Source organism: Dama dama, chromosome 3 (assembly GCF_033118175.1).
Source record: "Dama dama isolate Ldn47 chromosome 3, ASM3311817v1, whole genome shotgun sequence".
NCBI classification, from domain to species: Eukaryota; Metazoa; Chordata; class Mammalia; order Artiodactyla; family Cervidae; genus Dama; species Dama dama.
The window spans coordinates 63,957,913-63,985,171 of NC_083683.1; the positions used below are offsets into that span (position 1 = coordinate 63,957,913).

The 27,259-nt window shown below is 43.4% G+C and overlaps 1 protein-coding gene across 1 annotated transcript in view; it reads left to right on the top strand.

Annotated features, from left to right (window-relative positions):
• Positions 1–26,519, top strand: part of GNS (glucosamine (N-acetyl)-6-sulfatase) — a 46,645-nt gene extending 20,126 nt beyond the window's left edge. The window contains exons 7-14 of the mRNA XM_061130802.1: positions 819–901; positions 2,163–2,281; positions 4,015–4,118; positions 11,480–11,581; positions 17,633–17,740; positions 18,702–18,812; positions 20,455–20,615; positions 23,892–26,519. Coding sequence (XP_060986785.1) covers positions 819–901; positions 2,163–2,281; positions 4,015–4,118; positions 11,480–11,581; positions 17,633–17,740; positions 18,702–18,812; positions 20,455–20,615; positions 23,892–23,970 — 867 coding nt within the window. The 3' untranslated portion in view covers positions 23,971–26,519. The remainder of the gene's footprint in view (positions 1–818; positions 902–2,162; positions 2,282–4,014; positions 4,119–11,479; positions 11,582–17,632; positions 17,741–18,701; positions 18,813–20,454; positions 20,616–23,891) is intronic.
• Positions 26,520–27,259: the final 740 nt, after the last annotated feature.

The following is a 27,259-nucleotide window of genomic DNA, read 5'->3' on the forward strand; positions in this document are numbered from 1 at the left end:
CACAGGGCTGGTCTCTCTCTGTTCCAGAAGAAGTTCATACAAGCTCCCATGGCTAAGTAAGCTCAGCAACTTAAGGTTAAATAAGTCACTGTGCTACAGAATTTCTCAGTTTTTCCTGTTCTAACATGAATTTGCAGTAGGAGAACACGCTGTGTAGCATTTTTCAAGCACATTAACTAAAGGCTGAGGATGACAGTTTGGATGGTGGCAGCCTAGGGTTGTATGAATAAGGAGGAGAAAATCAAAAGTATTTGGCAATTTTTTACAAAAACGTCTTTATTTAAATGAGAAGAAGCCTCTAGATTTGGATTTGAAGTTTTAGAAAATTGCCGTGATAAGATTTTTTTCCCAAGGTTGAAGAATGATCTATACTTTAGGTAGGAAGGTAGAGGGGAATGGAATGATGACTTATTAGGCAAAACTTAGAGGAAGGTAAAGTTAGTATTTACCCTCTTGTAGTGTGAGTGGTAGACTCAATTGTGGTAGCACAGATTCCAAGTTGCAGATGTAGTCTAGTCAGTTTCCAGTATCTTTCTCTAAATGTCTTATGCTGCTCAGGAAGGATCCCAGGCCTTCTGCTGTTAGGGAGGGGTTGGGAAGAAGCTAAAAAATGAGTGATAATTGCAGAATTTTTTTTTTCCTTACAAACACAGAGAAGGGAGGTGGGGATGGGTGGTGGAGGGAAAATCTGAAGTTGCTTAAACAGGCTCCAGTTAGTTCCTTTTTGCTCAAATATCAAGTGATCCTTTTATCTACTCTAGTACTTTATTTGACTGTGGTGACTTAGTGCTAACTTTTTTTTGTCTTTTAAATTTTAGAACAAGCACTGGTTAATTCGGCAAGCCAAGACCCCAATGACTAATTCTTCAATACAGTTTTTAGATAATGCCTTTAGGAAAAGGTAAGAGCTGCTCCTTTCTCAGTCTGGGTGGTCTTTGAGGACCCTCAGAAGCAACCCGTGAACAGGGGACTGCACCATGTGGTTATCTGTGAGAAAAAAATCAGAGCTTAGCAAGTTGGTGGGAAAGACTCTGATAGGAGGTCTCCGCATTTAGCACTAAGGTGGCCTTTGGCCCTCAGGACTGATTAAACAGTCCATTTTTCTGATTTGTTAAAATGTTGCAAATTGGAGCCATTTGGTTGAAATTTTTCTTTTCACTATGTCTAAAGAAAATTACATATGACCCAAAGGCTTAGACTAGGGCAAAATATCTGCCTTTGCTGTTTTGCGTTTTCATGAAAATTCTTTTAAGTCAGCTTTTTAAAAGTGCATTACTTTCTCTTAAGGTGTATTTAGTTTTAGACGAGGATTGGCAGACTTCTTCTGTGAAGGGGCAGGTAGTGAATATTACCGGCTTGTAGGCCATCTTGTGTCTGTTGGCTGACGCCCAACTCTGTTGGAGTGCAGAGCAGCCCCGGACAATACGAGAACCAATGCGCATGGCTGTGTTCCAGTAAAACTTCATATAACAGCAGCCAGCAAGGTGTCGTTTCGGGGGTGTAGAGTTTCAGATTCGCAAGGTGAAAACGTTCCGGAGATCGGTTTCACTCTGTGAATATACTGAACCCTACTGACCTATCTACTTACAGATGGTTAAGACAGTAATATTTTATGTCTTGTACCACAGTTGAAACCAGAATGTGGTCAAGCTTTGACCCATGACTATAGCTTGCTGACCCCTTTTAGTCCATTAAACACTGTTGCAGCACAGGTCTGTCTGGATTCATCTCTGTCAATCAGTGCTGATTTGACAAGTTTGCCCTCCAGTAGTGGGTTTTTTTTTTTTTTTTTTTTTACTTGAAGGATAATTGCTTTACAATATTATTTTGGTGTCTGCCATACATCAACACCAAGAGTCTTTCATTCTGATCACCAGTCATGATAAATAATAAAGCTAACTGGTTTTTTAAAAGCCTAGTTTGTTTCTGTGGAATTGGTTAAATTTGGAGTGTTTTGAAATTTCCTAATCTGTGTTTTGCAATGAAAGGAAATGTGGGATTGGAGCTTTCGGGGAAGAGTGGCTTTGAGGGGTTTCTGTGGGAGGGAGGTGGGGGGTGTTTGGGTCTGGGGGCTTGTTTGGACTTGGCTTTGCCATTTTGGCAAGATGGCAGTACCTCAGCCCTTTGTCACTGAGGCGCCATTGCTGCCCCCGCTCATTCAGGTGGCAGACTCTGCTCTCAGTGGATGACCTCGTGGAGAAGCTGGTCAAGCGATTGGAGTTCAATGGGGAACTCAACAACACCTACATCTTTTACACCTCAGACAACGGCTATCACACCGGTAAGGGGCAGACCGTGGCCTTGGCGAAGTGCCTTTCTGTTCTCCCCCCATCAGCAGCGCTGGCTGGGAGCGTCTGACCTTTTGCAGTGGTGAACAGGCCAGAGGGAGGGTCTTGCCCTCAGGGCTCCTCTGGTTAGAAGGCCAACTCATTCCCATTCCCAACTCATTCCCTGGGTGGGGAGAGACCCAGTTTCATTACTTGCCGTTTCACAGGCTAAATTACATGGTGTTCTAAGGAGTCTAAGCAGAGGATAAGCTTGATGGGTTGGAGGCAGGCTTTATGAAAGAGGTGAGAAACTGAACTTAATTTAAAGGATAGTGGATCTTAGAGAATAGGGGTATGACATTTTACACAGGAAGACCAAGAGAGGGTCGCCTTGGGGAAAAACTTTCTTGTGAAATTAGGTTTTTGGTGTGTGTGGTTTTTGTTTTGTGGTTTTGTCCTTTCACAGCTGCAGTATGAGTCAGCCCCGTGTCCTTGACTTTCATCCTTTCTACTTGGACCTTCTCTAGCTAAAAATCAGTATTTTCTTCTTTCTCCACTCTTAAATTTCCTAAACTTGAAGGTAATTAATCTGATAATTGCACAGGCGTGGATTGATTAGGCATTTCCTCTGTTATTATGAATATTTTTAAACAGTCAAAGTAAAGATAGTAAATTAACCTTTGTTGTCTAGCTTTAATTTTCAGTGACACAGGGCCAGTCTTTTGAATTCCTCATTCCTTCTGGATGTTTCTTTGTTAGCTAGAAGTTTCTGAAGGCACTCCAGACGTGGTGATTCCATATGTCAACACTTGATTATGCATCTGATTAGTTGATTATGTATCAGAACCTACATAAAATCCACACAACACCTTTACTTTGTATGTGTCGTAAGGCTGTCTTTTGCCACTGATTTATTGGAGAAATTGGTCTTTTGTCCTTTAGAATATCACATTCTAGATGTGGCTGATTGCGTATGTGATAACTTGTTTATCTATACTCATCATTTTCTATGCACTGATAGTTAGATCTAGAGTCTTAATAGAAATGTGTGTTTTTCAACAAGAATGCTTTCTTACTGATGCTGCTGTGTACTTCTTACTGCTTCATATCATGAAGCCCAGGTGTCTGGTTGCCTCACCTTAGAGATGCTGTTTCTGATTGATGGCTCATGTGGTACCAATCTGAACTCCTCCTATGAACCTCTTGTGGCTGAAACTTCCATTGATGATTGTGCTTAAATCGGTTCCCTCAGAAACTGCAAAATTTGACTTCATAACTCTGTCTTTCCTTTTGAATTTACTAGCTGGAATTCCTAAGGAAATTTGCCTCATCAACTGTTTGGTTATCTTGAGGTACAGTTTATTCAGGAAAGGCCGGATAAATGGTTTTGTTCCTTTATTTAACAGCTTTTAGACTAACTTCATTCAGTTGTGATCAGGTGGAGTGTCATACATATATAATGTATATTTGTGCTTCAATACTTTCTAGTCATTCCTTTTGTTGTATTTGCCTATTTAAGGCCAGGGAGTTCCTCTGGACATTTATTTAAAGAAGATGAGCTCATTGTTTCCTGCCTTGTAGTAATTAGAGACCCTGGGGGATTTTAGCTCTTTGCTAAGATTGCTAAGACACCATAATTAGTAAAACAAGGCTATTTTTGATTTTTACTGTTGATTGAATGAATACATACATGAGAGACATTTCTGTCTTGGCTCCATCTTTACCCTATGCATTTTTTTTTTTCCAGGACAGTTTTCTTTGCCAATAGACAAAAGACAGCTGTATGAATTTGATATCAAAGTTCCACTATTGGTTCGAGGGCCTGGGATCAAACCAAATCAGACAAGCAAGGTAGGTTCCTGATATGGTGATGCTATGTATAGATAGTATATGCCTGAGAAAAGAAAGCTTTTCCTCCCAAGAGGAGACCTATTCTATTTCTCCTCCTTTGAGGATAAAGGCTGATTGGCTTAAGATTTTACAAGTGTGTTTATAAGCTTTGCAAATGGTGATTCTTACTTCTTTCTTTTTTTTTAATCGAAGTATACTTGATGTACAATATTCTGTAAGTTCAGATGTACAGTATAATGATTCAGTTTTTAAAGGCCATGTTCCATTGAGTTATTTGTAAATATTGGCTGTATGTCCTATGTTGTACCATGTATCCATGTAGCTTATTTTACACCTAATACTTTGTACCTTTTAATCTTCCATTCCTGTATTTCTCCTCCCCATCCCATCTCCCCTTTGGTAACCACTAGTTTGTTCTCTCGGAGAAGGCAATGGCACTCCCCTCCAGTCCTCTTGCCTGGAAAATCCCATGGACGGAGGAGCCTGGTAGGCTGCGGTCCATGGGGTCACGAAGAGGCGGACACGACTGAGCGGCTTCACTTTCAGTTTTCCTTTCATGCACTGGAGAAGGAAATGGCAACCCACTCCAGTGTTCTTGCCTGGAGAATCCCAGGGATGGGGGGGGCCTGCTGGGCTGCCGTCTGTGGGGTCGCACAGAGTCGGACTGAAGCGACTCAGCAGCAGCAGCAGTTTGTTCTCTGTGTCTGTTCTCCATATCCATGTTTTGTTATATTTGGTAGTTTGTTGTATTTGCTAGATTTCACAAATAAGTGATAGCTTATAGTATTTGTCTTTCACTGTCTGACATTATAATAGCAGTAAACTGCTGGCCACCCAGTCTTGGCTGTATTTTCCCCTTATATACATTATCACATCAGCGTGAATAGCTTTCGCTTGTCTCTTGAGATTGAATCTTTACATGGTGACTGCACTTCCCCAGGGTGCTCATTAAAACTACCTCCTGAAAGTGAAAGGCTCAACATCTGGAAAGTTTTGGATTGAATCACTTGGCCTGGACTAGAAACCCTGTCTCTGCTTTTTTTCCCTCAAGTTCACAATGACTCTTGAGAGGCAGCCCAGGCTGGAGCCCACAGCCCTGTAGAGCAAGGCTCTTCAGGCTTGCTTGGGTGTGCACGTCCCCTGGGGGCCTTGTTGACGTGCAGATTCTGATTCTGCATTCCAGCCTGCTCGCAGGTATTCGTGGCTGATGTCCACCTGGTCTGAGCTCCTTCTGTGTAGAAGGCTACAGAAAGCTCATCTTCTGAGAATTTAGTCCCTCTCTGTGGGACTCTCCCTTACTAATGCCTTTCTGCTTTACTGATTTTCTTTCCTAAAACTGTCATAAAGAATCACATTCTTCTTTTGTTACCATTTCCATCTGGTTTCATACTTGGTTTTAATATTGAGGCAGATGATGGGCCCCTTGATCCAAGCTCTTTGATCCCATCTTGAGAGAGAAGAATTGATAGGCTCTACCAGTTATGTTTACCATCTTCCTGGATAGCACAATTTCAGCCCCAGCTCTGTGAGAGAGACAAAAGAAAACAAGAAAATGGATCATTTAAGCTAAAATTGGAAGATCGGCCGGAATTTCTAGGTATTCTGGGTACCTGAGTTGAATTTGAGGGTTTAATGTTTACTTTGTTTAAATGTCTGCCATTTACTTGTCTCCTTTCACGATGCCCTTGATTGGAATTCCGGTAAAATTCTCTCAGAAACTTAAAGTGGCCTTCATAACTGCCTTCTGAATTTTCTTTTTCTCTCAAGACCCACATTTTTAAAGCCAGTCACTTTCCACTACAAATCCATTACCCTCTAAATGGATATCTCCTTTCAAGAGAGGTGGGCAGGTTTGGAAGACCATTCAACCATAAAAGCTTCTTCTGGGTGTTGGGAGTGTATTGAGGAGGCACATCTGTAGCCATGTGCGTGTCCCAGGAAGGAGGGCTATTGGAACTACATCTGTGTGAGGAGGGAGGCTGATGAGCACAATTGTCAGACAGCTGCCCAGGGAACAGGGTGTTCCTTTTTTCTTCCAAGTTAACAGTGGAACATTTAACATTTTAAATGTTAAAATCTGAAACTTCACCTTCTGTAAGTCGTTTAAGTGAACCCAGGTCCTAGGAAGCCATTTCAACAATAATAACCTAACCTTTATTGAATATTCAGAATGCAACAGGTGCTGCTCCAAGTGTTACTACCTGTATCAACTCACTTAACCTCCACAGTCTTTTGAGATATGAATACAATTATCCATCTGTTTTATAGATGAGGAAACAGGCTCAGTGATTTGCCCAAGATGGTGTAGCTAAAAAATAGCAGAGCCCTGCGTTTGAACTTGGGCAGTCTGGCTGATGTACACCTAACCAGAATTCATACACTCGACCATGACTACGGTTCAGACAGGTACCTTCCCGTGCCAGCACACTGCACGAGGAGCCTGGCAGTCCCAGCAGGAGCTGTCATTGGAAGATTAATTCTTAACTCCCTGCGTCAAGGGGGAGCCAGATACTTGAGCTGCATTTGTCAGCGAAAGCCTCTGAGGCATTTAGGCAGAGACTCAGGTATCGGAAGCCTTCAGTCCTGCGGAGATCTGTGGGAGGGCGTCCTCAGCAGCAGGACAGCGCAGAGAGGAGAATGAGCTCAGCTGGTTCACGGGCAGAAGGTGGCGGTTGTGCTGAAGCTCTTTCACTTCCAACCGGAACCAGACGTCTCTCTTACCCCCTTAGCTTTGCGCCGCTGGCCGCGTCTGTCTGCGTGCCCACCTCATGCCCCTTCACCCAGCTAAGCTGATGTCCTCTGGGCTTTGGTTTAGGGCTCTCCTCTGGGACATCAGGGTAGAAACCTGCCCCAGAGAGAGTGGGTGCCTTTCCCAGGTTCCCAGCTGGCCTCACACTTAACACACTGGCTGAGTCTGTCTTTTTGACTCCAGGAGTCCCCACTTGAGAGGTATTATCCGAACTTAGACTACCCAACCCTTAGTGGGAGTTTGGGATTAGCAGATGTAAGCAATTGCTTATGCAGTGAATAAACAGGGACCCACTGTATAGCACAGGGGCCTCTCTTCAATGTTGTGTAATAACCTAAATGGAAAAGAATTTGAGAAAGAATAGATACATGTGTTTGTATAGCTGAATCACTCCGCTACACATCTGAAACTAACGCCACATTGTTAACTACGCTCCAGTAGGGAACAAAAAATTTAAAGGTCCTATTATGTAGTCTACATAGGGGAACTACATTCAGTATCCTATGATAAACCATAATGGAAAAGAATATTTTTTAAAAAAAGTATCTCTGTATGTGTATAGCTGAATCACTTTACAGCAGAAATTAACATACTAAGTCAACTGTACGTCAATGAAAAAAAAAAAGAATACCTAGCCCTTAACGTACAATGGTGGACATCCAAGTTGTGTGAATGGATATTACCAAGGTCACACAGAAAGTGGCAGAACCAAGTCTGAAAGTTAACTGTTCTCAAAAATCCGTGGGTTTGGGGGAATTCCCTGGTGGTCTGGTGGTGAGTACTTGGTGCTTTCACCGTCAAGGGCCTGGGTCCCATCCCAGGTCAGGGCAGTAAGATCCCACAAGCCATGCAGTACAGCCAACAAAAGAAAAACACCGTGGTTCATGACCTTCTGTGCTGACAGTTGTGTGAGAAGGATGAAATACCCAACTTCCATCTAACTGTGTCAGCGATGGTGGCTGACTCATCCTGTGCTGGCCTCAGCTGCCCCGGTGCCGGCTCTGTGTGAGGGTCACAGGGTGGTGAGCTGAGCGTAACAACCTGAGCTAGCAGCAGCCTGGTGGCCAGAACAGGGCCCCCTGGAGCAGTGGATTTAGCTTTGTATTGGCTCTTGAGGACAGCAGGGGCAGGTGGTACGGGCAGATGCCAAGCACTGGCTGTTGAGGTCTTCTCCTCTGGCTAGACATGAATCTAGCTTTAGATTTGGTGGTGTAAGTTCTTCAAAAGGGCTTTAAGAAAGGAAAATGTTGGTAGGAAAATGGAAATGACATAGCATGATTCAGGGGAAATGGAACTGAACAGGGAGTCAGGAAGACCACTTTAAGACTTGGTTAGATTAAGCCTTGGTTTTCCCCATGTGAAATTGGAAAGATGCTAAGTGTGAATTCTCTAGTGTTGCTAGGTCTCATCCCTGCTTACTCCTTGTTAGGGAAGTGGGGGATGAGGGGTAGGTCAAGGTGAAGCAGCCCAAGATGTGTGGGGTCTCTGCTTTCTACTCACTGGGTGGGTTTGGGGTGCTGTCCAGTGTGCTTCCAGTCTGCCTTTGAAAGCCTTGTATGAGCTCTTTTAACACCAGGGCATGAATGTCTCTTTGAAGTCCTTCTGGGAGCCCTATTCTTACAAGTAGTTTCTAGACCTGAAAAATAAGCAGGTTCAAGACATGATATCCCTCAATCTCATGCCTCAGTTTTTTAGGGCCTTTTATTTGATCAAAATGTCTATATGCATAAATCCTAGGACCATACCCAAATAAATTGTGAGGCTGTGATTTATGGACTGATTTACTTGGTCTTGTCAGAGCCTTTTTAGTTCAATGCATAAATGAATATTTAGGTTTACACTCAGTGATAAAAGCAGTACCATTTTAGGAACTTGAAATGCTAATGTTTCTAGACATCCTTATGGTGATGGGCTCCCAGTATCCATTATAATTCTTGGCTGTGTAAAAACCAGAGAGAGGTATAATTCTCTCAAATTCTTCAATTACACTTGATATCTACTACAAGTCTCCCATCTCCTAACATTGTATGCTCATTTTGAGACTCTGCTGCTTAGTCAAACAAAACCCAGTAGTCAAACAAAACTCCATCATTTTTAGGGAAGATATGATTATGTAGACACTTGGAAAGAAAGCGTCCTGGGGATGGTGTTTATGGTACTTGTGCTGAATCTTAGCAACTTGGTTTGTTCTGGATCTTGCAGACTTCTCCCCACCCCCATCCCCCCCCCCCCCCCCGCCCCCACACACACACAGCAGACTGCCACTAGAGGGCATTCCCACCTCTAACTGATGGCCGGGGAGGCCGTTTTTGCTGAACCCGGCAGTCACTGTTTTATATGTCTGTCCATTTTATTATTTTGGTGCCTTGGACATGTTAATAATACCTGTGGGACTGGCTTCATTCATGTTCTGGACATCATTGAAAATATGTCAGTCACATTTTGAAGTCGTGTTGCATTTATCTGATTCTGGAGGTGGTATCTCTGTTTGTCTTTTCCTGCCATGGTCTCTTTCATATTCACACTCACTCTTGTTGACTGTCTCCTAAGCTGCTCTTGTCTACCTGGGGGACTTGGAACCAGGAAAGGTATCTCCCAACACCAGGGCTTGTGTAATCCCCAGAGACGTAGTTTTTGTGTTTTTTATCCTCACTAACATGGATTGCTTTTCCTGAGTTGCCTGCTACTGAAGGTTAATTTCCAACAGCCGCAGAGTTATACCAATGGATTCAGAGCCAGGATGTGTATCTCACGCTGCCGTCCTAGAACCATCACTCCTTCTCCAGGAGCCGGGAAACCTGGCTGCTACTCAGAAGATGTCTTCCTGCCTTTTGTGTCTGCACTTTCAGTTTTGTTTTTAAATTAAAAGTAGCAGGATTAGGTTTTTTTTTTTTAAATCCCCTTTTGGCTTCTTCTGAGGTTGTCTGAGTTTTCTCTACAGTTTTCTTGACTGGTATTTATTTCTAGTAAATGACAGCTTTTCCAGTCACAGGCTGCTGACTTTGTTTCAGTTACTTCTGTTTCATTTCCTCATCTGTAAAATGGGGGAATAACTGCTTCCTAGGATGGCGCGTGCATGCTCAACCCCTGAGTCGTGTCTGATTCTTTGCGACCCCGTGGACTGTAACGTGCCAGGCTTCTCTGTCCATGGGATTTCCCAGATAAGAATACTGGAGTGGGTTGCCGTCTCCTTCTGCAGGGGATCTTCCCCACCCAAGGGTTGAACCTGCATCTCCTGCGTTGGCAAGTGGGTTCTTTACCGCCAAGCCACCAGGGAAGCTCCTAGAATCATGGCGAGGCTTAAATGAGGATATGTGTAAGGAACTGGCCCAGAGTAGGTGCTTGGTGAACATTAGTTCCTTTCATTTCCCTGGATTGTCTCATCACTCCAAGGCTTTCTCTAGCCTGTGACCACGTGACTTCTAGACCTATGCCCTCTGCTACAAAAGTTCATGTTATTGTTGAGCCAGAACATATATGGGATAGTCCAGACTGAGATGCAGAATACCAGATTTCAAATTGGTTCAAAATTTTGTATAAAGTAAAATCTCATCTTTTTTTTTTTGGTATTGCTTATATGTTAAATAGTAATATTTAAACATTTGCAATAGGTTTTACCTCTTTTTTCCCTACTTTAGTGTGATCATTGAAAGTGAAAGTGTTAGTTGCTCAATCATGTCCAACTCTATGCAATCCCATGATCTGTAGCCCATCAGGCCCCTCTGTCCATGGGATTTCCCAGGCAAGAATACTGGAGTAGGTAGCCATTTTCTTCTCCAGGGGATCTTCCCAACCCAGGGATAGGACCCAGGTCTCCTGCATTGCAGGCAAATTCTTTACTGTCTGAGCCACTAGGGTGGTTCCTAGACAATTTTAAGTTACATATATGACTCCTGTTCTATCCCGTATTGGACTATGCAGGTTTAGACCTGGTAGAGATATTGTGTACAGAAGAAAAATTGTCCAGTAAATCAAGGAGATATGTCAAGGAATAAATGCTACACAGTGTCTTTAATTTCTAGGATTTTTTTTTTTAAACATCCAAGTTTTGTGCTCATTAAGGAAACTTACTGATGCATTGTTGAGATAAATTTTCTGCACTCTCCAAAGCCTACTGCAAATATTTTTAGCCATGTTGTCACTTTGAAAAACTATTTCAAAGACGGATACCCTAATGGGTGACAAGTGTTCAACCTTTGAGCCTTTCAAAAATGTCAGGAGTCAATTTGAAGTCAAGTAGTGAACTAGTGAGAATAAATCAAGTTGGAAAACACTTGTATAAAGTAGCCTGACATATTTCTCATCATTCATAACAGACTCAAGGCAATCCTATAGGAATCTTGAAAAATGTTTTGGTCAATAACAGTGTGTGTAAAATAAACATGACTTCCCAGGGGCCTGTATTTTATAAGACTTTATGTTTTCTATCTTAAGTTATCATAGTTATGTTTGAATATATGCAATAGGAAGTATGGGTTGTACAAAAGATAACAGAAAGTGCTGCTTGTTTCGTGGACAGGTTTGGGGAAAGAGAACTCTAATGTAGATAGAAAAGGAAAATGAGACCAGCTGTGTTCCGAGTCAGTTTATTGTTTCTTTCTCTTTCTCACAGATGCTCGTTGCCAACATTGACTTGGGCCCTACTATTTTGGACATTGCAGGCTATAGCCTGAATAAGACCCAGATGGATGGGATGTCTTTTTTGCCCATTTTGGTGAGTATAAAGCCCTCAATCAGCCCTGAGCCAAGACTCTGAAGTAAATTCCAGGTTGTATAAGTAGAGTTAAATTTTAAATCTTCAGGGGAGACCCTTTAAATCTTAAAACTATTAAATTTAGGAAGCAGAGAATACAGTTTTTCTCATGTCTGTAATGGGAAGGAGCTTTCTTTAAAAAAGACTAGACACATATAAACAGAGTTCTGTATCCTTCCTTTTCTTCTTCTTCGAAGCCCTCAAGGTCCCATCATACACAAAGACAGGTAACAAATTGAGAAAATATTTGCAGCATATATGAAAAAGGGCAACTAATCCTAATAGATGAGTTCTTTTTTTTTTTTTAGTTCTACCACTTTATTGCTACCAACCCATCTCCCTCCACCCTCGTGCTCAGTCATGTGACCCCATGGACTGCAGCCCGCCAGGCTCCTCTGTCCATGGACTTTTCCAGGCAAGAATACTGGAGTGGGTTGCCATTTCCTTCTCCATAGATGAGTTCTTAAAAGTGAAAATTAATATCCCAGTATAAAAATGGGCAAAAGAAGTAACTAATCAATTCTCAGAGGAATTAAAAATGACCAGAGTCAGTGCTAAAGGATTGCTTCAATGCTGATCAAAGAAAAGCTTAACTGAAGGAGGCCCCTATTGCCTGTAGAACTGGCAAAGATTAGAAAGATTAATACCCAGTAATTATAGAAGTCTGAAAAAAATGAAAGCTATACAGGCTCTGTTCATTGAAGTGTAATCAGTATAAGCTATCAGTAGGCTAATTTAATAAGACCCATCACTTCAGAATACACACGTCAAGCAGATGCATCTGGGAATTTACTCTTAAGAGAACAAAATTCGTTCAAGAATTATTTGACTACCTACTGTGTCTAGCATTGCACAGTGCTAACTATAAAGAACTACGTGTAATATTCACCTGGAACCATCACAACTTTGTTAATCAGCTATACCCCCATACAAAATAAAAAGTTTAATTTAAAAAACCCTACATAGACTATTAATAGAAGAAAATTAAAACCTGAATATACAGTAGGGAATTGGTCACACTGTGGCAAAATTAAACAAGACTATTAAAGCAACACTAAATGATGTGCATGAGTATACATTGACTTAGAAAGATGCCCACCACATACTGCAGGGAGGAAAGGAGGTTTCAAACAGCATCTCTTTTTCACTAAAAATGTATGTGAATATGTTTAGGCATAGAGAAGTTTGACGGATCAGTACTCTATATTATAGGTAACTCTTAACTGATTTGTATGAATCTGTCACAATTATTAGGTAATGTGTGACTCATCTAAGAGAATACATGTCACTCATGTAAGTTATAAAACACAAGAAATACCCATGAACCCATCATCCCATTTAAGAACTGAAATATTCCTCATGTCTTCCTATGCACTCCTCCCCATCCCACCCCTTACCTGCCCTTACCAGTGATCACTTTTCTGAATTTTATGGTTGTTACTCTCTGGCTTTTATTTTTTTAGTAGTTATGTATGTAGCCATAAACAACATACCTGTTTGGGGGGAAAAATTCCTATCTTGTTTCGCACTCTAAAGATGACATTCTACTAGTTGTAATCAAGACTTTTTTTTCAATTCAGCATTGTTTGCAAATTGATCCATATTGTTCACTGATACCTAATATTCCATCATAAGAAGGAATGCTTCACCACTTAGTTATATTTTTTATCAATGTACATTTGTGGTATTTCTAGTTTTGCTGTAGGCTCAGTGAGTGCTGCCATGGCATTCTCATAGATGTTTCCCAGTGAGCATGACACCAAGGTCATGGGAACCTCATATCTTCATTCCTACAAATGTCACCAAGTTATGGTCCAAAATCATCATCAGTTTATATTCCTCCAGTAATGTGTGAGAATTCCCTTTGCTCTATGTGAAACTATCAGCCTACTTCATTTTTTGCCTATCTAGGGGGTGAAAAACAACAAAATTATATTTGGTTCTACTGTACATTCCTTTGTTAATGAGATGAATCACTTTTTTCACAGCTTAATTATTCACCAGTTTAAAGTTGACAGTTCACTAGGTTTTGATATAGTCAGAGTTGTACAACTGCAGTATAATCTAACTTTACAACATTTTCATCACCCCCAAAAAGAAACCCCCAGATACACTAGCAGTCACTCCAGGCTCCCTCTCAGCACCAGACAGGCACTACTTTCTGTCACTGTACATTTGTCTGCTGTGGACATCTTCTGCAAAGAGACTCATACAGTATGTGGTCTCTCATGATTGGCTGAAAACACTGAGGCTGTCTTCAAGGGTCATCCCCATTGTAACACATTACTACTTCATTCCTTATTACTGAACAGTCCTAGTCCATGTGTTTATCCAGCCACGTATTTATCCAGCCATCAGTTGATAGACATTTGCATTGTTTCCCCTGTTTGACTCTATGCGTAACACTGCTGTGAATATTTGCATATAGATTTTTGGGTGAACTAATGTTTTCCATTCTCTTGAGTGTATCCTTAGTAGAATTGCTAGGTCATGTGGTGATTTTTCTGTTTAACCTTTTGAGGAACTGCCAGACTGTTTCTGAAGTGATGGCACTGTTCTGTATATTCCCACCAGCAGTGTGAAAGGATTCAGTTTCTCTACATCCTTGCCAGTAGTTGCTCTTATCTTTTTACTGTGTCTTAGTGGGAATGAATGGGACTCATTGTGGTTCTGATTTGCATTTTCCTAATGACTAATCCTGTTGATGTGTTGTCATGAGTCAAACATATCTTGTCGTGTGTTTGTTGGACATTTGTGTATCTTCTTTGGAGAAGTGTCTATTCAGATCCTTTGCTTGTTTTTTCAGTTGGGTGTTTGATCAATGAATCATCTTTCATTTATGTCTTTTGTGTTTCTTCCCTTATGAAATGCCTCTCTTTGCCCATGATATTCCCCCTGTTTATGACTTGTCTTTCCCCTGGCATTAAGATGACAGTGCAGGAGTTGAATGCGTAAAGCACCTCGTTTTATGATATGACTTAGTGTCCTTCGTGTCTTATTTATAAAAATACTTTTGAACCTTGAGGTCAGAAAATAGTTCTCCCAAATTTTCTTCTGAAAGTTCTCTAGTTCTGCCTCTTACCTTTGAGTCCTTGATGTATCTGGAATTGGTTTTCTGGCATGGTAGGAGTGAGGAATTTAGTTTCATTCTTTTTCTATAAACACTCAGTTGTCTTTTCTGTTCCACAGATCTGTCTATCCCTCAACCAATGTGTTAGAAAGCTGTATAATTAAACCTTCCCTGGGTACACTTCTCTCTTAGGGTTATGAGGGGTCTCTTAAGGGTTGTTCTTAGGGGTATCTTAAAAGACAGTTATCTTTCTTCCATGTAAACTTTATAAAAACAGCTTTTCAGATTGCTTAAAAAATCATTTTGGGCTTCAGCTGGAATTGCAATAAATCTATAGATCAGATAGAAGGAAATTTTTATCTCTTCACTCTTCCTAGACAAATCTTACACTCTTTACCTTATTTCTAGTTAGGAAAAAAAAAAACAACTTCACTATAGGGCTCAAATCACTATGCTATGTATAGTTAATTTCCCTGCAGTTTTGAAAATGCCACCCGGGACCTGGCTATAGTCTTGTTCTTTTGTTCTGAAGGTTGGTCCCGTGGAAACCTCTGGTGTATTAGGGCTGTCGTACCGCTTGCTCTGTCTTAATACGGTAGCTACTAGCCGCGTGTGACTATTGAGAATGAAATGAGGCATTCAGTTCCTCAGTGTCAGTAGCCACGTATCAGTTGCCCCAAACACCTTGTATCAGACCACAGTCACAGAACATCTCAGTCAGAAAGTCCTGCTGGACAGGGCTGCTGTAGACCAGGGGATGGCACACCCCCGAGGGCCAGGTCGAGCCCACCCTTGGGGTTTTGTAAACCTGTCCTGACACAGCTGTGCTCCTCCGTGCCGTCCATGTGCGCTGCTTGGCCTGCTTTCCTGCTGCAATAGCAGAATCGAGTAGTGGAAACAGACTGTGTAGCCACAGACTCAAAATACTATCTAGCCTTTGACAGAACATCGAGTGACCCCTTCATTGGTTTCAAACTCGGTGGCACATTCGTATCTCCCGGGAAACAAAAATACTAACTCCTGGGTCCCAGCCCCAGCAAGCCTGATTAATTGGAGGTGTGACGTGGCCCCACCGTGGTTTTAATATGCAGCCGAGTTGGAGACCTCTGCTCTCGACCTCCAGGCATTCTTTTCCCTGCATACTTTGACATCTAAGTGTGGGGTGTTGAGGTCCACTCAAGTCTGACAGATAAGCTCTTCCCCTGACCCCCAGCTTCCGTGGCTCAGGATTGGCAGAATGGGTTCTTACAGGGGAGTTGGTGACTGCTGAAGTCTCCTGTAGCTTAGGATTTCTGTGACCTTCATCTGCTCGGGATGGTGCGGGTTCTTCGTAGAACGGTGACTGAGGACATCAGTTCCTCTCTGACTCTCCTCTCCAGGCAGCTGTGACCCCCTGCAGCCTTGAGCAGACCACACACTTCCCCCTGCTGTGGTCACCAGGCCAGATAGGTCCACTCGAGTCCTCAGGGTAGTGGTTCTCATGCCAACACCCATTAGCACTGCCTGCGGGGCTGGTTCAAGTGCAGACTGCTGCCCGCCCCACTGGGAATTAAGAATTTGAGTTTGTAACCAGTTCAGCTGCTGGGGGCACATTTTGAGCACCCCTCTTTTGGAGCAGTGCTTCTCAAATTTTACTGTACATGTGAGTCAGCCGAGGATCTTACTTAAAATGCAGACAGACTCTTTTAAGACCAAAGTAGGGCCTGAGATGGTGCGTTTCCAAGCAGCCCCCAGGTGCTGCCGATAGACCACAAACCAGACATTGACTATGGAGCATTTTAAGAGCGCCCTCCCCACACACACACCCGCCTTGGCAGTTGCAGTGCCGGGTCCTAACCACTGATCACCAGGGAGTTCCCTTAGGAGCTCCTTCTAGCCTGGCCTGGGTGCGATTCTGCTGCTGGGCTGACTTTTCCAAAGCACAGTCTTGACTGTGTCACTTCCTTGTTCAAAACCCCCAGAGCCTGTTGTCACCTGCCATCCTATGTGGTACAAGCAGGCAGCCTGCTGTCAGGACCTTTTCTGTTCGGTACCAGCCCGCCTGTCCACCGGCCTTGGCGCTGCTTCCTTGACTGAAAGCTGGGTATCAGGAACCCATATGCCAGGTGTCCTGCTTCCATCCTGGCCTCACACTGTCCGTTTGATCCCAGACTCCCTCTCCCTTTCACCATTTATGCGCCTGTCTTAAACGTTCCCATTTCCAATGCTGCCGCTCTTTTCCTCCTGCTCCACTGATGTGCAGCACAAATTAAATGAGTTTATATTGTATGGTGTCTTTGTTCTGACCACCAAGAAGTACTTCAGCCCTGTCACAGTCCTTAGCTCGCCAGCTATGTTTAATTTCTCGGCATGAGCGTAGACGAATTCTTACAGAGTTTCTAGACAGTATTGTTCACTCTGATCTGAAATGTCAGCACCTTGCCATATGACTTTGATTCTTGCTTCACGACTTCATTGCTTTCCATTCCTGACCTGCTTCACAGAAGCAGTCTTGAGAAATAACTATGCTCAAAGCATTGACATCACTTATGAGAATCCTCGGGGCGTCCCAGGTGGCTCAGTGGTAAAGAATCCGCCTGCCAGTGCAAGGAGACACAGGAGACATGGGTTCAGTCTCTGGGTGGGGAAGATCCCCGGAGGTGGAAATTACAACCCACTCCAGTACTCTTGCCTGGAGAATCCCGTGGACAGAGGAGCCTGGCGGGCTGCAGTCCACGGGGTCACAAAGAGTCGGACATGACTGAGCGACAGAGCATGTGAGGCCTCTACAACCGGATGTGATGCTCGGTAGCCTTCAAATGCCTCCATTCTAGTCCTCCCTTCAGCTACTGCACAGGCAGTTCATTGTGACTCCAGGACCCCTCGCAAGGTAGAATGAATAACGCTGTGATTTTATCCTACTCCGTATGCCTCACCAAAACCACTTCTGCTCTTCTTTCTAGAAAGGGACCAGTAATCTGACTTGGCGATCAGACGTCCTGGTGGAGTATCAGGGAGAAGGCCGCAACGTCACTGACCCCACGTGTCCTTCCCTGAGTCCCGGCGTGTCTGTGAGTGTGGCCCAAGTTGTCTTAGACACCTTCTCACGGACAGCACAGCCCAGCATGGGTTTAGATGTGCCAAGTGCTGAAACTCAGTTAATCTGAGTCCTCCTCCTGTCACTATGTCACTTGACTCTGGGAGGTTAGGAGATAAAGGTAAAAATAATCCTGAAAATGATTATCTGCTGGCTTACTGTCAGAACGGACACTTCACATTGTAACATATCTGCCCTCCTTCTTTATCAGGACCCCTTCCTTTTTTCTACCCATCCCAGCTGTGGTACCACTTTTCATTAGGGATGTGATCAGTGGCATCCGACAGAGACAGGCTTTCCACCTGTAACCGGGCCAGCATGAGCACCTTGATTTGGTGGCAGCCAGACTGGTCACGGAGGGGACACAAGCGACATCCGCCACTCTTCAGAGAGTGGGTAATAGAGTCAACTCCAAATGGAAGCCTGACACTGACATGTTAAAACATAGTAAAAACCCAACCAAAAGATGGTATGGAAGACTCGATGGCATCAAAGTCAAGTCCTATTTGGTGATAAGAGTGCTCATAAACAACTTACTGCAAATGATTGCACAAAGCTCATTCCAGACTTTCTCCAAGCCCAGGATGAAAGAACCTAAAATAACCTGGAGAGTGATTCACCTGCGTATTGATTTCTTCTCCTTACCAACATGTGTGTCCACAGATGCTCGTTAGAACTCATTCCAGTCAGGAGATGAGCAGGCAGGGGTGGCAGCAGGCTACACGCAGCAGCCACACCTCGTGTTCCTTCATCGAGTCAGCCCTTAGTAGGAGCCAGCCTCACGTCTGTTTTCAGTTTACTTCTCTGTGGAAAGTTTCCTCATTTCTGTCCAGCTGTGTATGTCTGGCTCGAGCCAGCCTGGCTGCCACTGGATGCAAATCACATTTGTCACTAGAGGAGGATGCCCTTCAGCTAACTTTCTTAATGTCCTTCAGCAATGTTTCCCTGACTGTGTGTGTGAAGATGCATATAACAACACCTACGCCTGCGTGAGGACCATGTCAGAACTGTGGAACCTACAGTACTGCGAGTTTGATGACCAGGAGGTAAGAGGGCCCGCTGCCCCCCCACCCCTTGTGTCTGTCTATTGCCAGGGCTCTGTTAGCTGGACTTGGTGGCAGAAGAGAAATTCCAGGGATGTTCCCTGAGGAAATGGGGTTTATTTTTTTACCGAGGTACAGTCTTAGCAGCAGCATCGTTGCTTTACAATATTGTGTTGGTCTGCTGCACCATGGAGCACATCCGCTGTGTGTGTACACATACATCACCTTCCTCTTGAGCCTCCCTCCCCTGCCCTCATCCCACCCTCTAGGGCATCACAGCACCAGGCTGAGCTCTCTGTCACCCAGCAGCTTCCCACTAGCTCTGTTTATACATGGTAGTATATGTATGTCCGCCACAGTCTCCCAGTTCTTTATCTGTATTCACACTTAGGCTTCCATGAGTTAAGGAGATAGAATTCCACAAGGCCGTACATGACTTCTCTAACTGACCTTGCTGGGTGGGGCTTTCTCCACTTCTCCCACCGCCCACACATACACTTTAAATACACACAGTTCACTTTTTCAGAATGCTACATCCCTGGTCTGTTCAGTCCCCTGATAGTTTGGGGTGAGGGTAAGAACCTCTCTGGAGATGAAGGGAGTGGGGGGCCTTTCCTCGAAAGCTTCCTGGCCACCAGCTGGCTCAGACTCCCCTGTTCCTGGCACAGCGTGGTCTGGTGCTGCTCACGTGAATCAGCAGGTTAAAGGCAGCATCCTTGGAGGGAGGTGGCTTTTGGCCAGCTTTTGATCAGCATGGATTATCTGGAGGATCACACGCACTCCCGTCCCTTGTTTCTTACTGGTTATCAGCAAGTGCACACCTACCCCATCTGGCAGCCTGCACTTTGCCAGATGGAGCCAGCACTCATCATGTTTCTCAGAAATTGACTTGCTCACTATTTATTTGTTGGTCCTAAAAATTCAGAGAACAAGCAAGAGAGCTTTCCTCAAACTCGGTTCCTTCCACTTTATAAGTGATAGTGTGAGGGCAGCTACTTGAAGCCTTTATAAGCAAAATTTATCTACGTCTTCTTAGCCTATCCCTTAGCTCCAATTTGGAGAACAAAGTACTGATGGAGGGGAAAATAGTGCTGTTAGATGTCTCTCATTTAGAAATAATGTATCTTTCCTCAAGTGGTGTTATATATCTGAAATTGCTTTTTAAAATAGGAAAACTTAACATTTTTATAAGATGGGTTCCTTTCATATCTGCTCTCATTTGAATCTTCACAACTGTAAGGCAAAGGTAAACTTCAGATATCAGTGCTCACTCAGTAACCTTATTACTTACTCCAGTTTCTGAGCCCTTGCCATTTGACAGTCCTGCCTTCTGTTCTCTGCTTTAATTATAGAAGGTAGGCTCTTCCCTCCTGACTTTCCCTGAAGGCACAGGGGTGCTGGGGGCCCGTTTCCAGCATGTGGGCTATAGACTCAGAGTAATTCAACCCCCAGAACAGATGGTCCACTGTCTGCTCCGTACCCTAGGGCTCTTTGAGGATCTTGAGACCGGATGCTGTTCTCCTGGGCCTTGGTTTTTAATCCACATCCTCTCTCCCCATTTAGAAATAACTCACACATGAGGAGTATTTCTTCAGATGTAATAACCCTTGCTCTTCTCTTTCCTCCATCTTTTCATTTCCTATAGGTGTTCGTAGAAGTCTACAACCTGACTGCAGACCCACACCAAATCAATAACATTGCTAAAAGCATAGACCCAGAGCTTCTGGGAAAGATGAACTATCGGCTGATGATGCTGCAGTCCTGTTCTGGACCAACCTGCCGCACTCCAGGGGTCTTTGACCCCGGGTAAGTTTCCCATTGTCCTCAATGACTTGGCCCAGGTGTCTTCAGCAGCCCTGCCGATCCTGGAGGCAGAGGGAGCCCCGTGGGTCCTTCCTGCTCTGAGCCGAGCTGTTTCTCACTGTTCTGCTTTATACGGGGAGCACTGGGTCTTAGGGCAGCAGCCAGCCGTGCTGAGAAAATGAGCCGCTTGAAACTCCCGCTCTCCACAGGCAGTGGGCGCTCTCGCTGGAGGCACAGCCTCCGTTTACGTTTAAGCTAATTACTGATACATGTGTATGTTCTTACTGCCATTTTTGGATTTGGTCTTGTAGGTCTTTTTTCCCCCTTTCCTTTTTCCTCTCCTGTGATTTGATGACTAACTTAAAAGCTTTAGATTTCACCCTCAGATCTGAATGAGAGCCTTTCTGAGTATTCTTGGTTTTAGGTTCTTCTTTTTCATCACTTCTAATACATCTGCCACCCCCTCCTGGCCTGCAGTGTTTCTGCTGAGAAATAAACAGACAACCTTATGAGGACTCTGTTGTATGTTATGTGTTGCTTTTCCCTTGTTTTTTTAAAACTATTTTCTCTTTAATTTTTGCCAATTTGATTAATGTTTGTCTCAGTGAGTTCTTCCCTAGGTTTATCCTGCCTGGGACTCTGTTTCCTAGACTTGAGTGACTGTTTCCTTTCCCATATGAGGGAATTTTTCAGCTATTATCTTTCCAGATATTTTCTCAGGCCCCTTCTCTCTCCTTCTGGGACTCTTATAATGTTAATGTTGGTGCATTTAATGTTGTCCCAGAGGTCTCTTAGGCTGTCCTCATTTCTTTTCATTCTTTTTTCTTTATTATTTTCCAAGGCAATGATTTCCGTCATTCTGTCTTCCAGCTCACTTAACCATTCTTTATTCTGTCACTGATTTCTTCTAGTGTATTTTTCATTTCAGGTTTTGTATTGTTCATCTCTTTGTTTCTTCTTCAGATCATCTCTTTATGAAGCGTTTCTTGTACTTGTACCTCCATTCTTTTTCCAAGATCTTGGATAATCACTCTGAATCTGTTTTTTAGTAGATTGCCTGTCTCTATTTCAGTCAGTTCTTCTGGGATTTTATCAAGTTCCCTCGTAGAAAACATATTCCTCTACTGTTGCATCTGGTCTAACTTTTCTGTTAGAGAAGTTAGTTGCAGATTCTGTTCCACAGGCTGCAGGATTGTGGTTCGTCTTGCTTCTGCTATCTGCCCCTTGGTGAATGAGGCCAGTCTAAGAGGCTTTTGCAGGCTTCCTAGAGGGTGAGAAGACTGGTATGGGCCCATTGGTGTGGAGTTGGGCCCACTGTCCAACTCCACCAGATCTTGTCCCTCTGATGGGCAGGGCCATGTCATGGGTTGTGTTTAGCAAGGTGCTGTGGGCTCAGGATGACATGAGGTAGCCTGTCTGCTGATGGGAGGGGTTGTATTCCCACCGTCTTGGTGGTTTGGCTTGAGGCATCCCAGCCCGGGAGCCTGTAGGCTGGTGGGTGAGGCCAGGTTGTGTAAGAGGGTAGCCTCCAGGAGGGCTCCTGTCGATCAGTACTGCTCAGGACTAGCCCACCAGTGTCGGTGTCCCCACAGTGAGCCCCAGCTGCCTGCCCACGTCCTACCTGCCTAGCAGCAGGTAGGTCTGGCTCAGACGTTGGGAAAACAGTGCTTTTCCAGTGCGTCCTGGAGCGCACTGTGTGCACCCTCCAGGAGTGGAGTTTCTCTTTCCTCCCCGAGTCTAAACTCACTGGCCTTCAAAGCCAAATGCTTTGGGAGCTCCTCCTCCCAATGCCAGACCACCAGGCTGGGCAGCCTGATGTAGTGCTCATAACTGTCACTCTGGTGGGAGAACCTCTGAGATAAAATATTTTACCAGTTTGTGGGTCACCCACCCAGTGGGTGTGGGGTTTGATTTTATCACAGTTGCATCCCCACATATGTCTTCTTGTAGCTTTTTTTCTTTTGAACTTTTTGTATTGGGGTATAGCTAATTAACAATGTTGTGATAGTTTTGGGTGAACAGCAGAGGGACTTAGCCATATATACACATGATTCTGTCTCTCTCAAACCCCCCTCCCATCCAGACTGCCTTGTGGTGACTTCTTCTTTGTCTCTGGATGTAGGATATCTTTTTAGTAAGTTCGGAGGGCAGGGGGCAGTTGCCAATGGTTGTTTAGCAGTTAGTTGTGATTTTGGTGTCTTCATGAGAAGATGTAAGTTCTTATCCTTCTACTCTGCTATCTTGTCTCCATCCTCAAAACAGCTGCTGACCTTGGACACATTATCATGCTTGAACAAGCCTCAGCTTGCTTGTATGAGAGGCTTGTCTTGGGCGTTCACAAGATGAGTAGATCTCCACACCCGCCTGGCAGAATCTTAAGGTTTATATAGAGGCTTTAATGGGGTTCAGCCACTTACATAATCCAGATGATCTCAACACCACCTTACTCTCTAATGCCTTCTTCCATGAAGTTGCTTTGTTTTTTAAACCATAACTAAGTGTTTTGTTTACATTCTGGAGGGTTAGGGCTAACATTCTAGATGCTGGCTTTGCTGATACTGGCTTGAGCTATTTAAAGTCCACCTGGCTTTCTTTTAAATTCCTTTGTTATTTAGTTGCTAAGTCATGTCCAACTCTTCTGTGACCTCATGGACTAGAGGCTACCAGGCTAGAAGACTGGAGTGGGTTGCCATTTCCTTCTCCAGGAGATTTTCCTGACCCAGGGATCAAACCCACATCTTCTCCATCAGCAGGCAGAATTGATTTTATATGCCAGATACTTCACATGAATTGCCTTCCTATTTTATTGGTGCCCAGAGATGTCTGTGACTTACCTATGTTCATAATAAGCCAGACTCAAGCTCCTATCTGAAGTGCATACCCTACCTCTTACCCACTGGGGTCTGTGTGTCAAAACGTAAAAGAAGACAGGGCTTTGAAAATGCTGCAGCGGCTTTCAGCAAGGGCTACACTGTTGAACCAGAATGCTTTATAGTTTAGGGATCCCTCCCAACCTTTCAAGAAAGATTTGCCTTAACTTCTGTTTTTCTTTTCTCCACTTTTACTATATTATTTTGTGCTCACTGACTTATGATGGAATTGCTCTTAATTACTAAGTACTCCTGCTTCGTACTAGACTTTCCCCCTAGATCCTCTTCTGGTGATTTAGTTGCTGCTTTTGTATCCCTTCCTGCCAGTCTTTCCAGTTAACATTCTGAATGAAGTACTCAATGGCTCACAACAGTCAATGCCACTGTCTTTTGCTTTTTCTGTCCCCAGGTATAGGTTTGACCCTCGTCTCATGTTCAGCAATCATGGCAGCATCAGGACACGAAGGTTTTCAAAACACCTTCTGTAGCGCCTGTGCAGTTGGATCTCTGCTCACCTCTTTCTGATGAAGTGATTGGAGTAGGTATCTGTAGCTAGTCTGCACGACCACGCCTGGAAGGGTTTCTGGACTGGCTTTAAGTTGTTGAAAAAGCAACCCAATCAGCTGACTTCCTTGTGCAATGTGTTAAAACTGTGAACTCTGCCTGTGTGTCAGGAGTGGCTGTCCCTGGTCCCTTTATTTAGCTGATGACAGTACTCCTGAGATCTTTGTTCTCACCAAACCCTTTTTGTCCTGGGGCCACAGTTATTAATTAGTCCCCATGTGATCTGGACTTACAAATCCATTCAGATAAATGGCACTGCTTTGCCAGGGGTGGGGAATGTTGTTGGTATCCAGCCTGACCTAAAATCAGAGGACCTGCATAGCATTCTAGATCGAGCACTTCACTATCAAAAATACCAATATCACATGGCTTGAAGAAGAACCATCAGAGCTGAACCATCTGATTAAAAACAAAAACCATTGGTTTTAGATTAGTAAAAATACACTTTTTATAGTATTCATCACAATGTGATAAGGTCACAAATTCAAAACTTATCAACCAAGCTCTGGGCTTGTGCTTCATTTAAATAGAACAGTAGCAAGCTTTTGGTATAGGCTAATTCTAAGTAGTTCCTGAAGGTAATAGACATCTACTTGCCAGTGACTACTCACATAGTGAGGCAGTTAACACCAGGGCTATTGAGGGAATGTCTCCCCTCTTAAGATCTGAAAAATAAAGTGGGTTAAGTATTTCAGCAGAGAAGAACTTGCAAGTTGGTGAAGGTTGTGTTTTCTGAGGGCCTTCTGTAGGTAGGGCCGTCAGGCTGACAGGTTGATGAAGGGCCATCAATTAGGTGTAGAGGGAGCCTGGGTTCCAGGCCCACAAGTGAAGTTGTGACATTCCCTCTGCATTTTGCTGACATTCTGTTTATTTGTTATAAGATGTAAGAATTTTAGAGTTGATGTTAAAGAACCACCTGCTTAGCTTCTTCCCTTTCAGCTAACTTCTTCCTGAGTTTTTGGAGTCTGGTGCAATTTGGGCCTTGTTTACTGTTTCTCCGTCAAAATCAGATCTTTCTGACGTTTCCTCACTGTTTAGAACACCTGTATTTCTGTCTCTTGGCTCAAAAACCAATCCCCTTTCTTATGCTGTCTTCACAAGAAGGCTAGTTGATGGTGGGGGGCAGCAGGTAGGAAGAGGAACTATGGTTTATAATCTGTCCAACTCAGGCAGTCGTGATTTTAGCTTTATGTAAGGTCCTAGGTTGAGCTTTAAGCACTTTGTAACACATGGCCATAATAAGTAACTTTATATCACAATCCCAGATTGCCATGTTGGGTTAATAGCCATTAGGTTTATTCCTTTACCTCACACAATCCCAGTAACTGTGGTGGTATTTAGAGGTGAAATGGGCAAGAGAAATGAATACTTCTGTTTGAACTGTTTTAGGAAAGAAATTCTAACAGTTTTGCAACTAAAAGCAGGCTACAGTGTTGAGTATGGGTATCAGCTTTATTCTGTGATTCTTAACATTAATCAGTCAGCTTCCACATTAATGAAAGTTGGCCAGTTATTCCCGAATAAAAAGAAACCAACTCTTACCAGGTCTTGTACTGTGATGTGACATTATTCAGTTTTATGATGCTGCTTCCTAAAAGCAGATGAGGTCATGAGAGTAACTCAGATCAGCTAGCTGCTCTTACATGCAGCAGATGTTGGGTTGGGTTGGGTTGGTGGGGGGATGGACTGAAGCCCTCTTTGTACCTCTCATTTTTAAATGGTCTCTATTTTTTTCTCTTGGACTGGCTTCATTCTCTGGATCTGTGCTAAAATCATTTTTCATAAAGAAGCCTCAGTTTATAGACTAACAGACCACAAAATGCACTGAAATTCTACAGAATATGTACAAGGGCCTCACTGCAGGAGGCTTGCCTTTCTTCTCTCAATTGTACTGACTGGAGGTTTATTTGCCCTTTTAAGAAGACCGGGTGCCCTTCAGAATGGAGAACTGTAACTATTAGGAATGAACAGAGATCTTGGGGATGAATAGAGATTTTGCCTTACAAGATTTCCTTTTACAAAGCTCTCCCTCAAATACAATACCATTCCCTGCAACTAAAAAGTAGGGAATGCCTTTCGAACATCTTTGAATTCGACCAGCGGTGCTGTTTCAAAATGTTTTAATTAACTACACTAGGGTAGTCTGGCAACTGTTCTTAAATTTAAGCATCTAAGGACTAGTATTTTAACAGAAGAAGATAAATTGTCCCAGGATCCTTATTAAGAGACAGCAAAGGGGTATTTAAACTGATCCACCAGTGGAACTAGGTGGGGATATTAGGTCTTTCTTTTCACCACCACTCAGGTCCCACTGAATTTGTGAATTTCTGTGTTTGCATCATCTGTTCCTGGAAGTTCTTCTGCCCTGGCTCTATGTCATCTCAGTCATCTGACTTAGAAAGTGCCCTTCGAAGGACCCTGTTCACTGCTGCACTTTTCAATGAATTAAAATTTATTTCTGTTGTAGTGGAAATGTGTCCTTTGTTTGAGTCCACAGGTGGTAATTTTGACTTTTGTGTTGTTGTTGTATACTGTTTAATGTTTTAACGGCTCACGTAGTACTGGAGATGGGCTGTTTCCATGGGGTACTATAGTCCCTACCTGGAATGCTCATGTGCGTGTCCCTGATGAGCAGCATGCAGAAAATCTTCCTGACAATTCTTTATGCATTTACAGTTTGGAGGGAAAAAGAAACTTACCTTGGCCAGCTTTACTTAGATAAACTCACCTCCAGAGGTGCTTTGCCTTGATACCTAGTCATGTGATCCATTGCCCTAAATGAGAAATGGAAGTCCTACTGGGATTGACATGCTTTTTTTCCTAAAGGGATAGTATTTTAGGTTTGCAGGCCATGTCTTTATCACAGATACTTAATTCTGCTGTTTCAGTACAAAAGTAGACAACCCACAACTGAATATGCATGGTTATGTTCCATTATCAAAAAAGATAAAAGCCATAATTTGCCAATCTCAGATGTAGTAGGTTGCCTCTTAGAAGTTCTGAAGACTAGAAAAACAAAAGAGGTGAGAAGACACCCATTAAGTTTCCAGACTACCATCAGAGAAACAAATACTTGGATTTATCACAATATCCAGTCACCAAGGGAGAGGAGACTTTACTTGCATAGACTCACAGTGAGAGTAAGTACAGACAACTCCATCCATTTTTCTAACTTGCACCCTCTCTATTCCCACTGAGACTATACGATGCCCT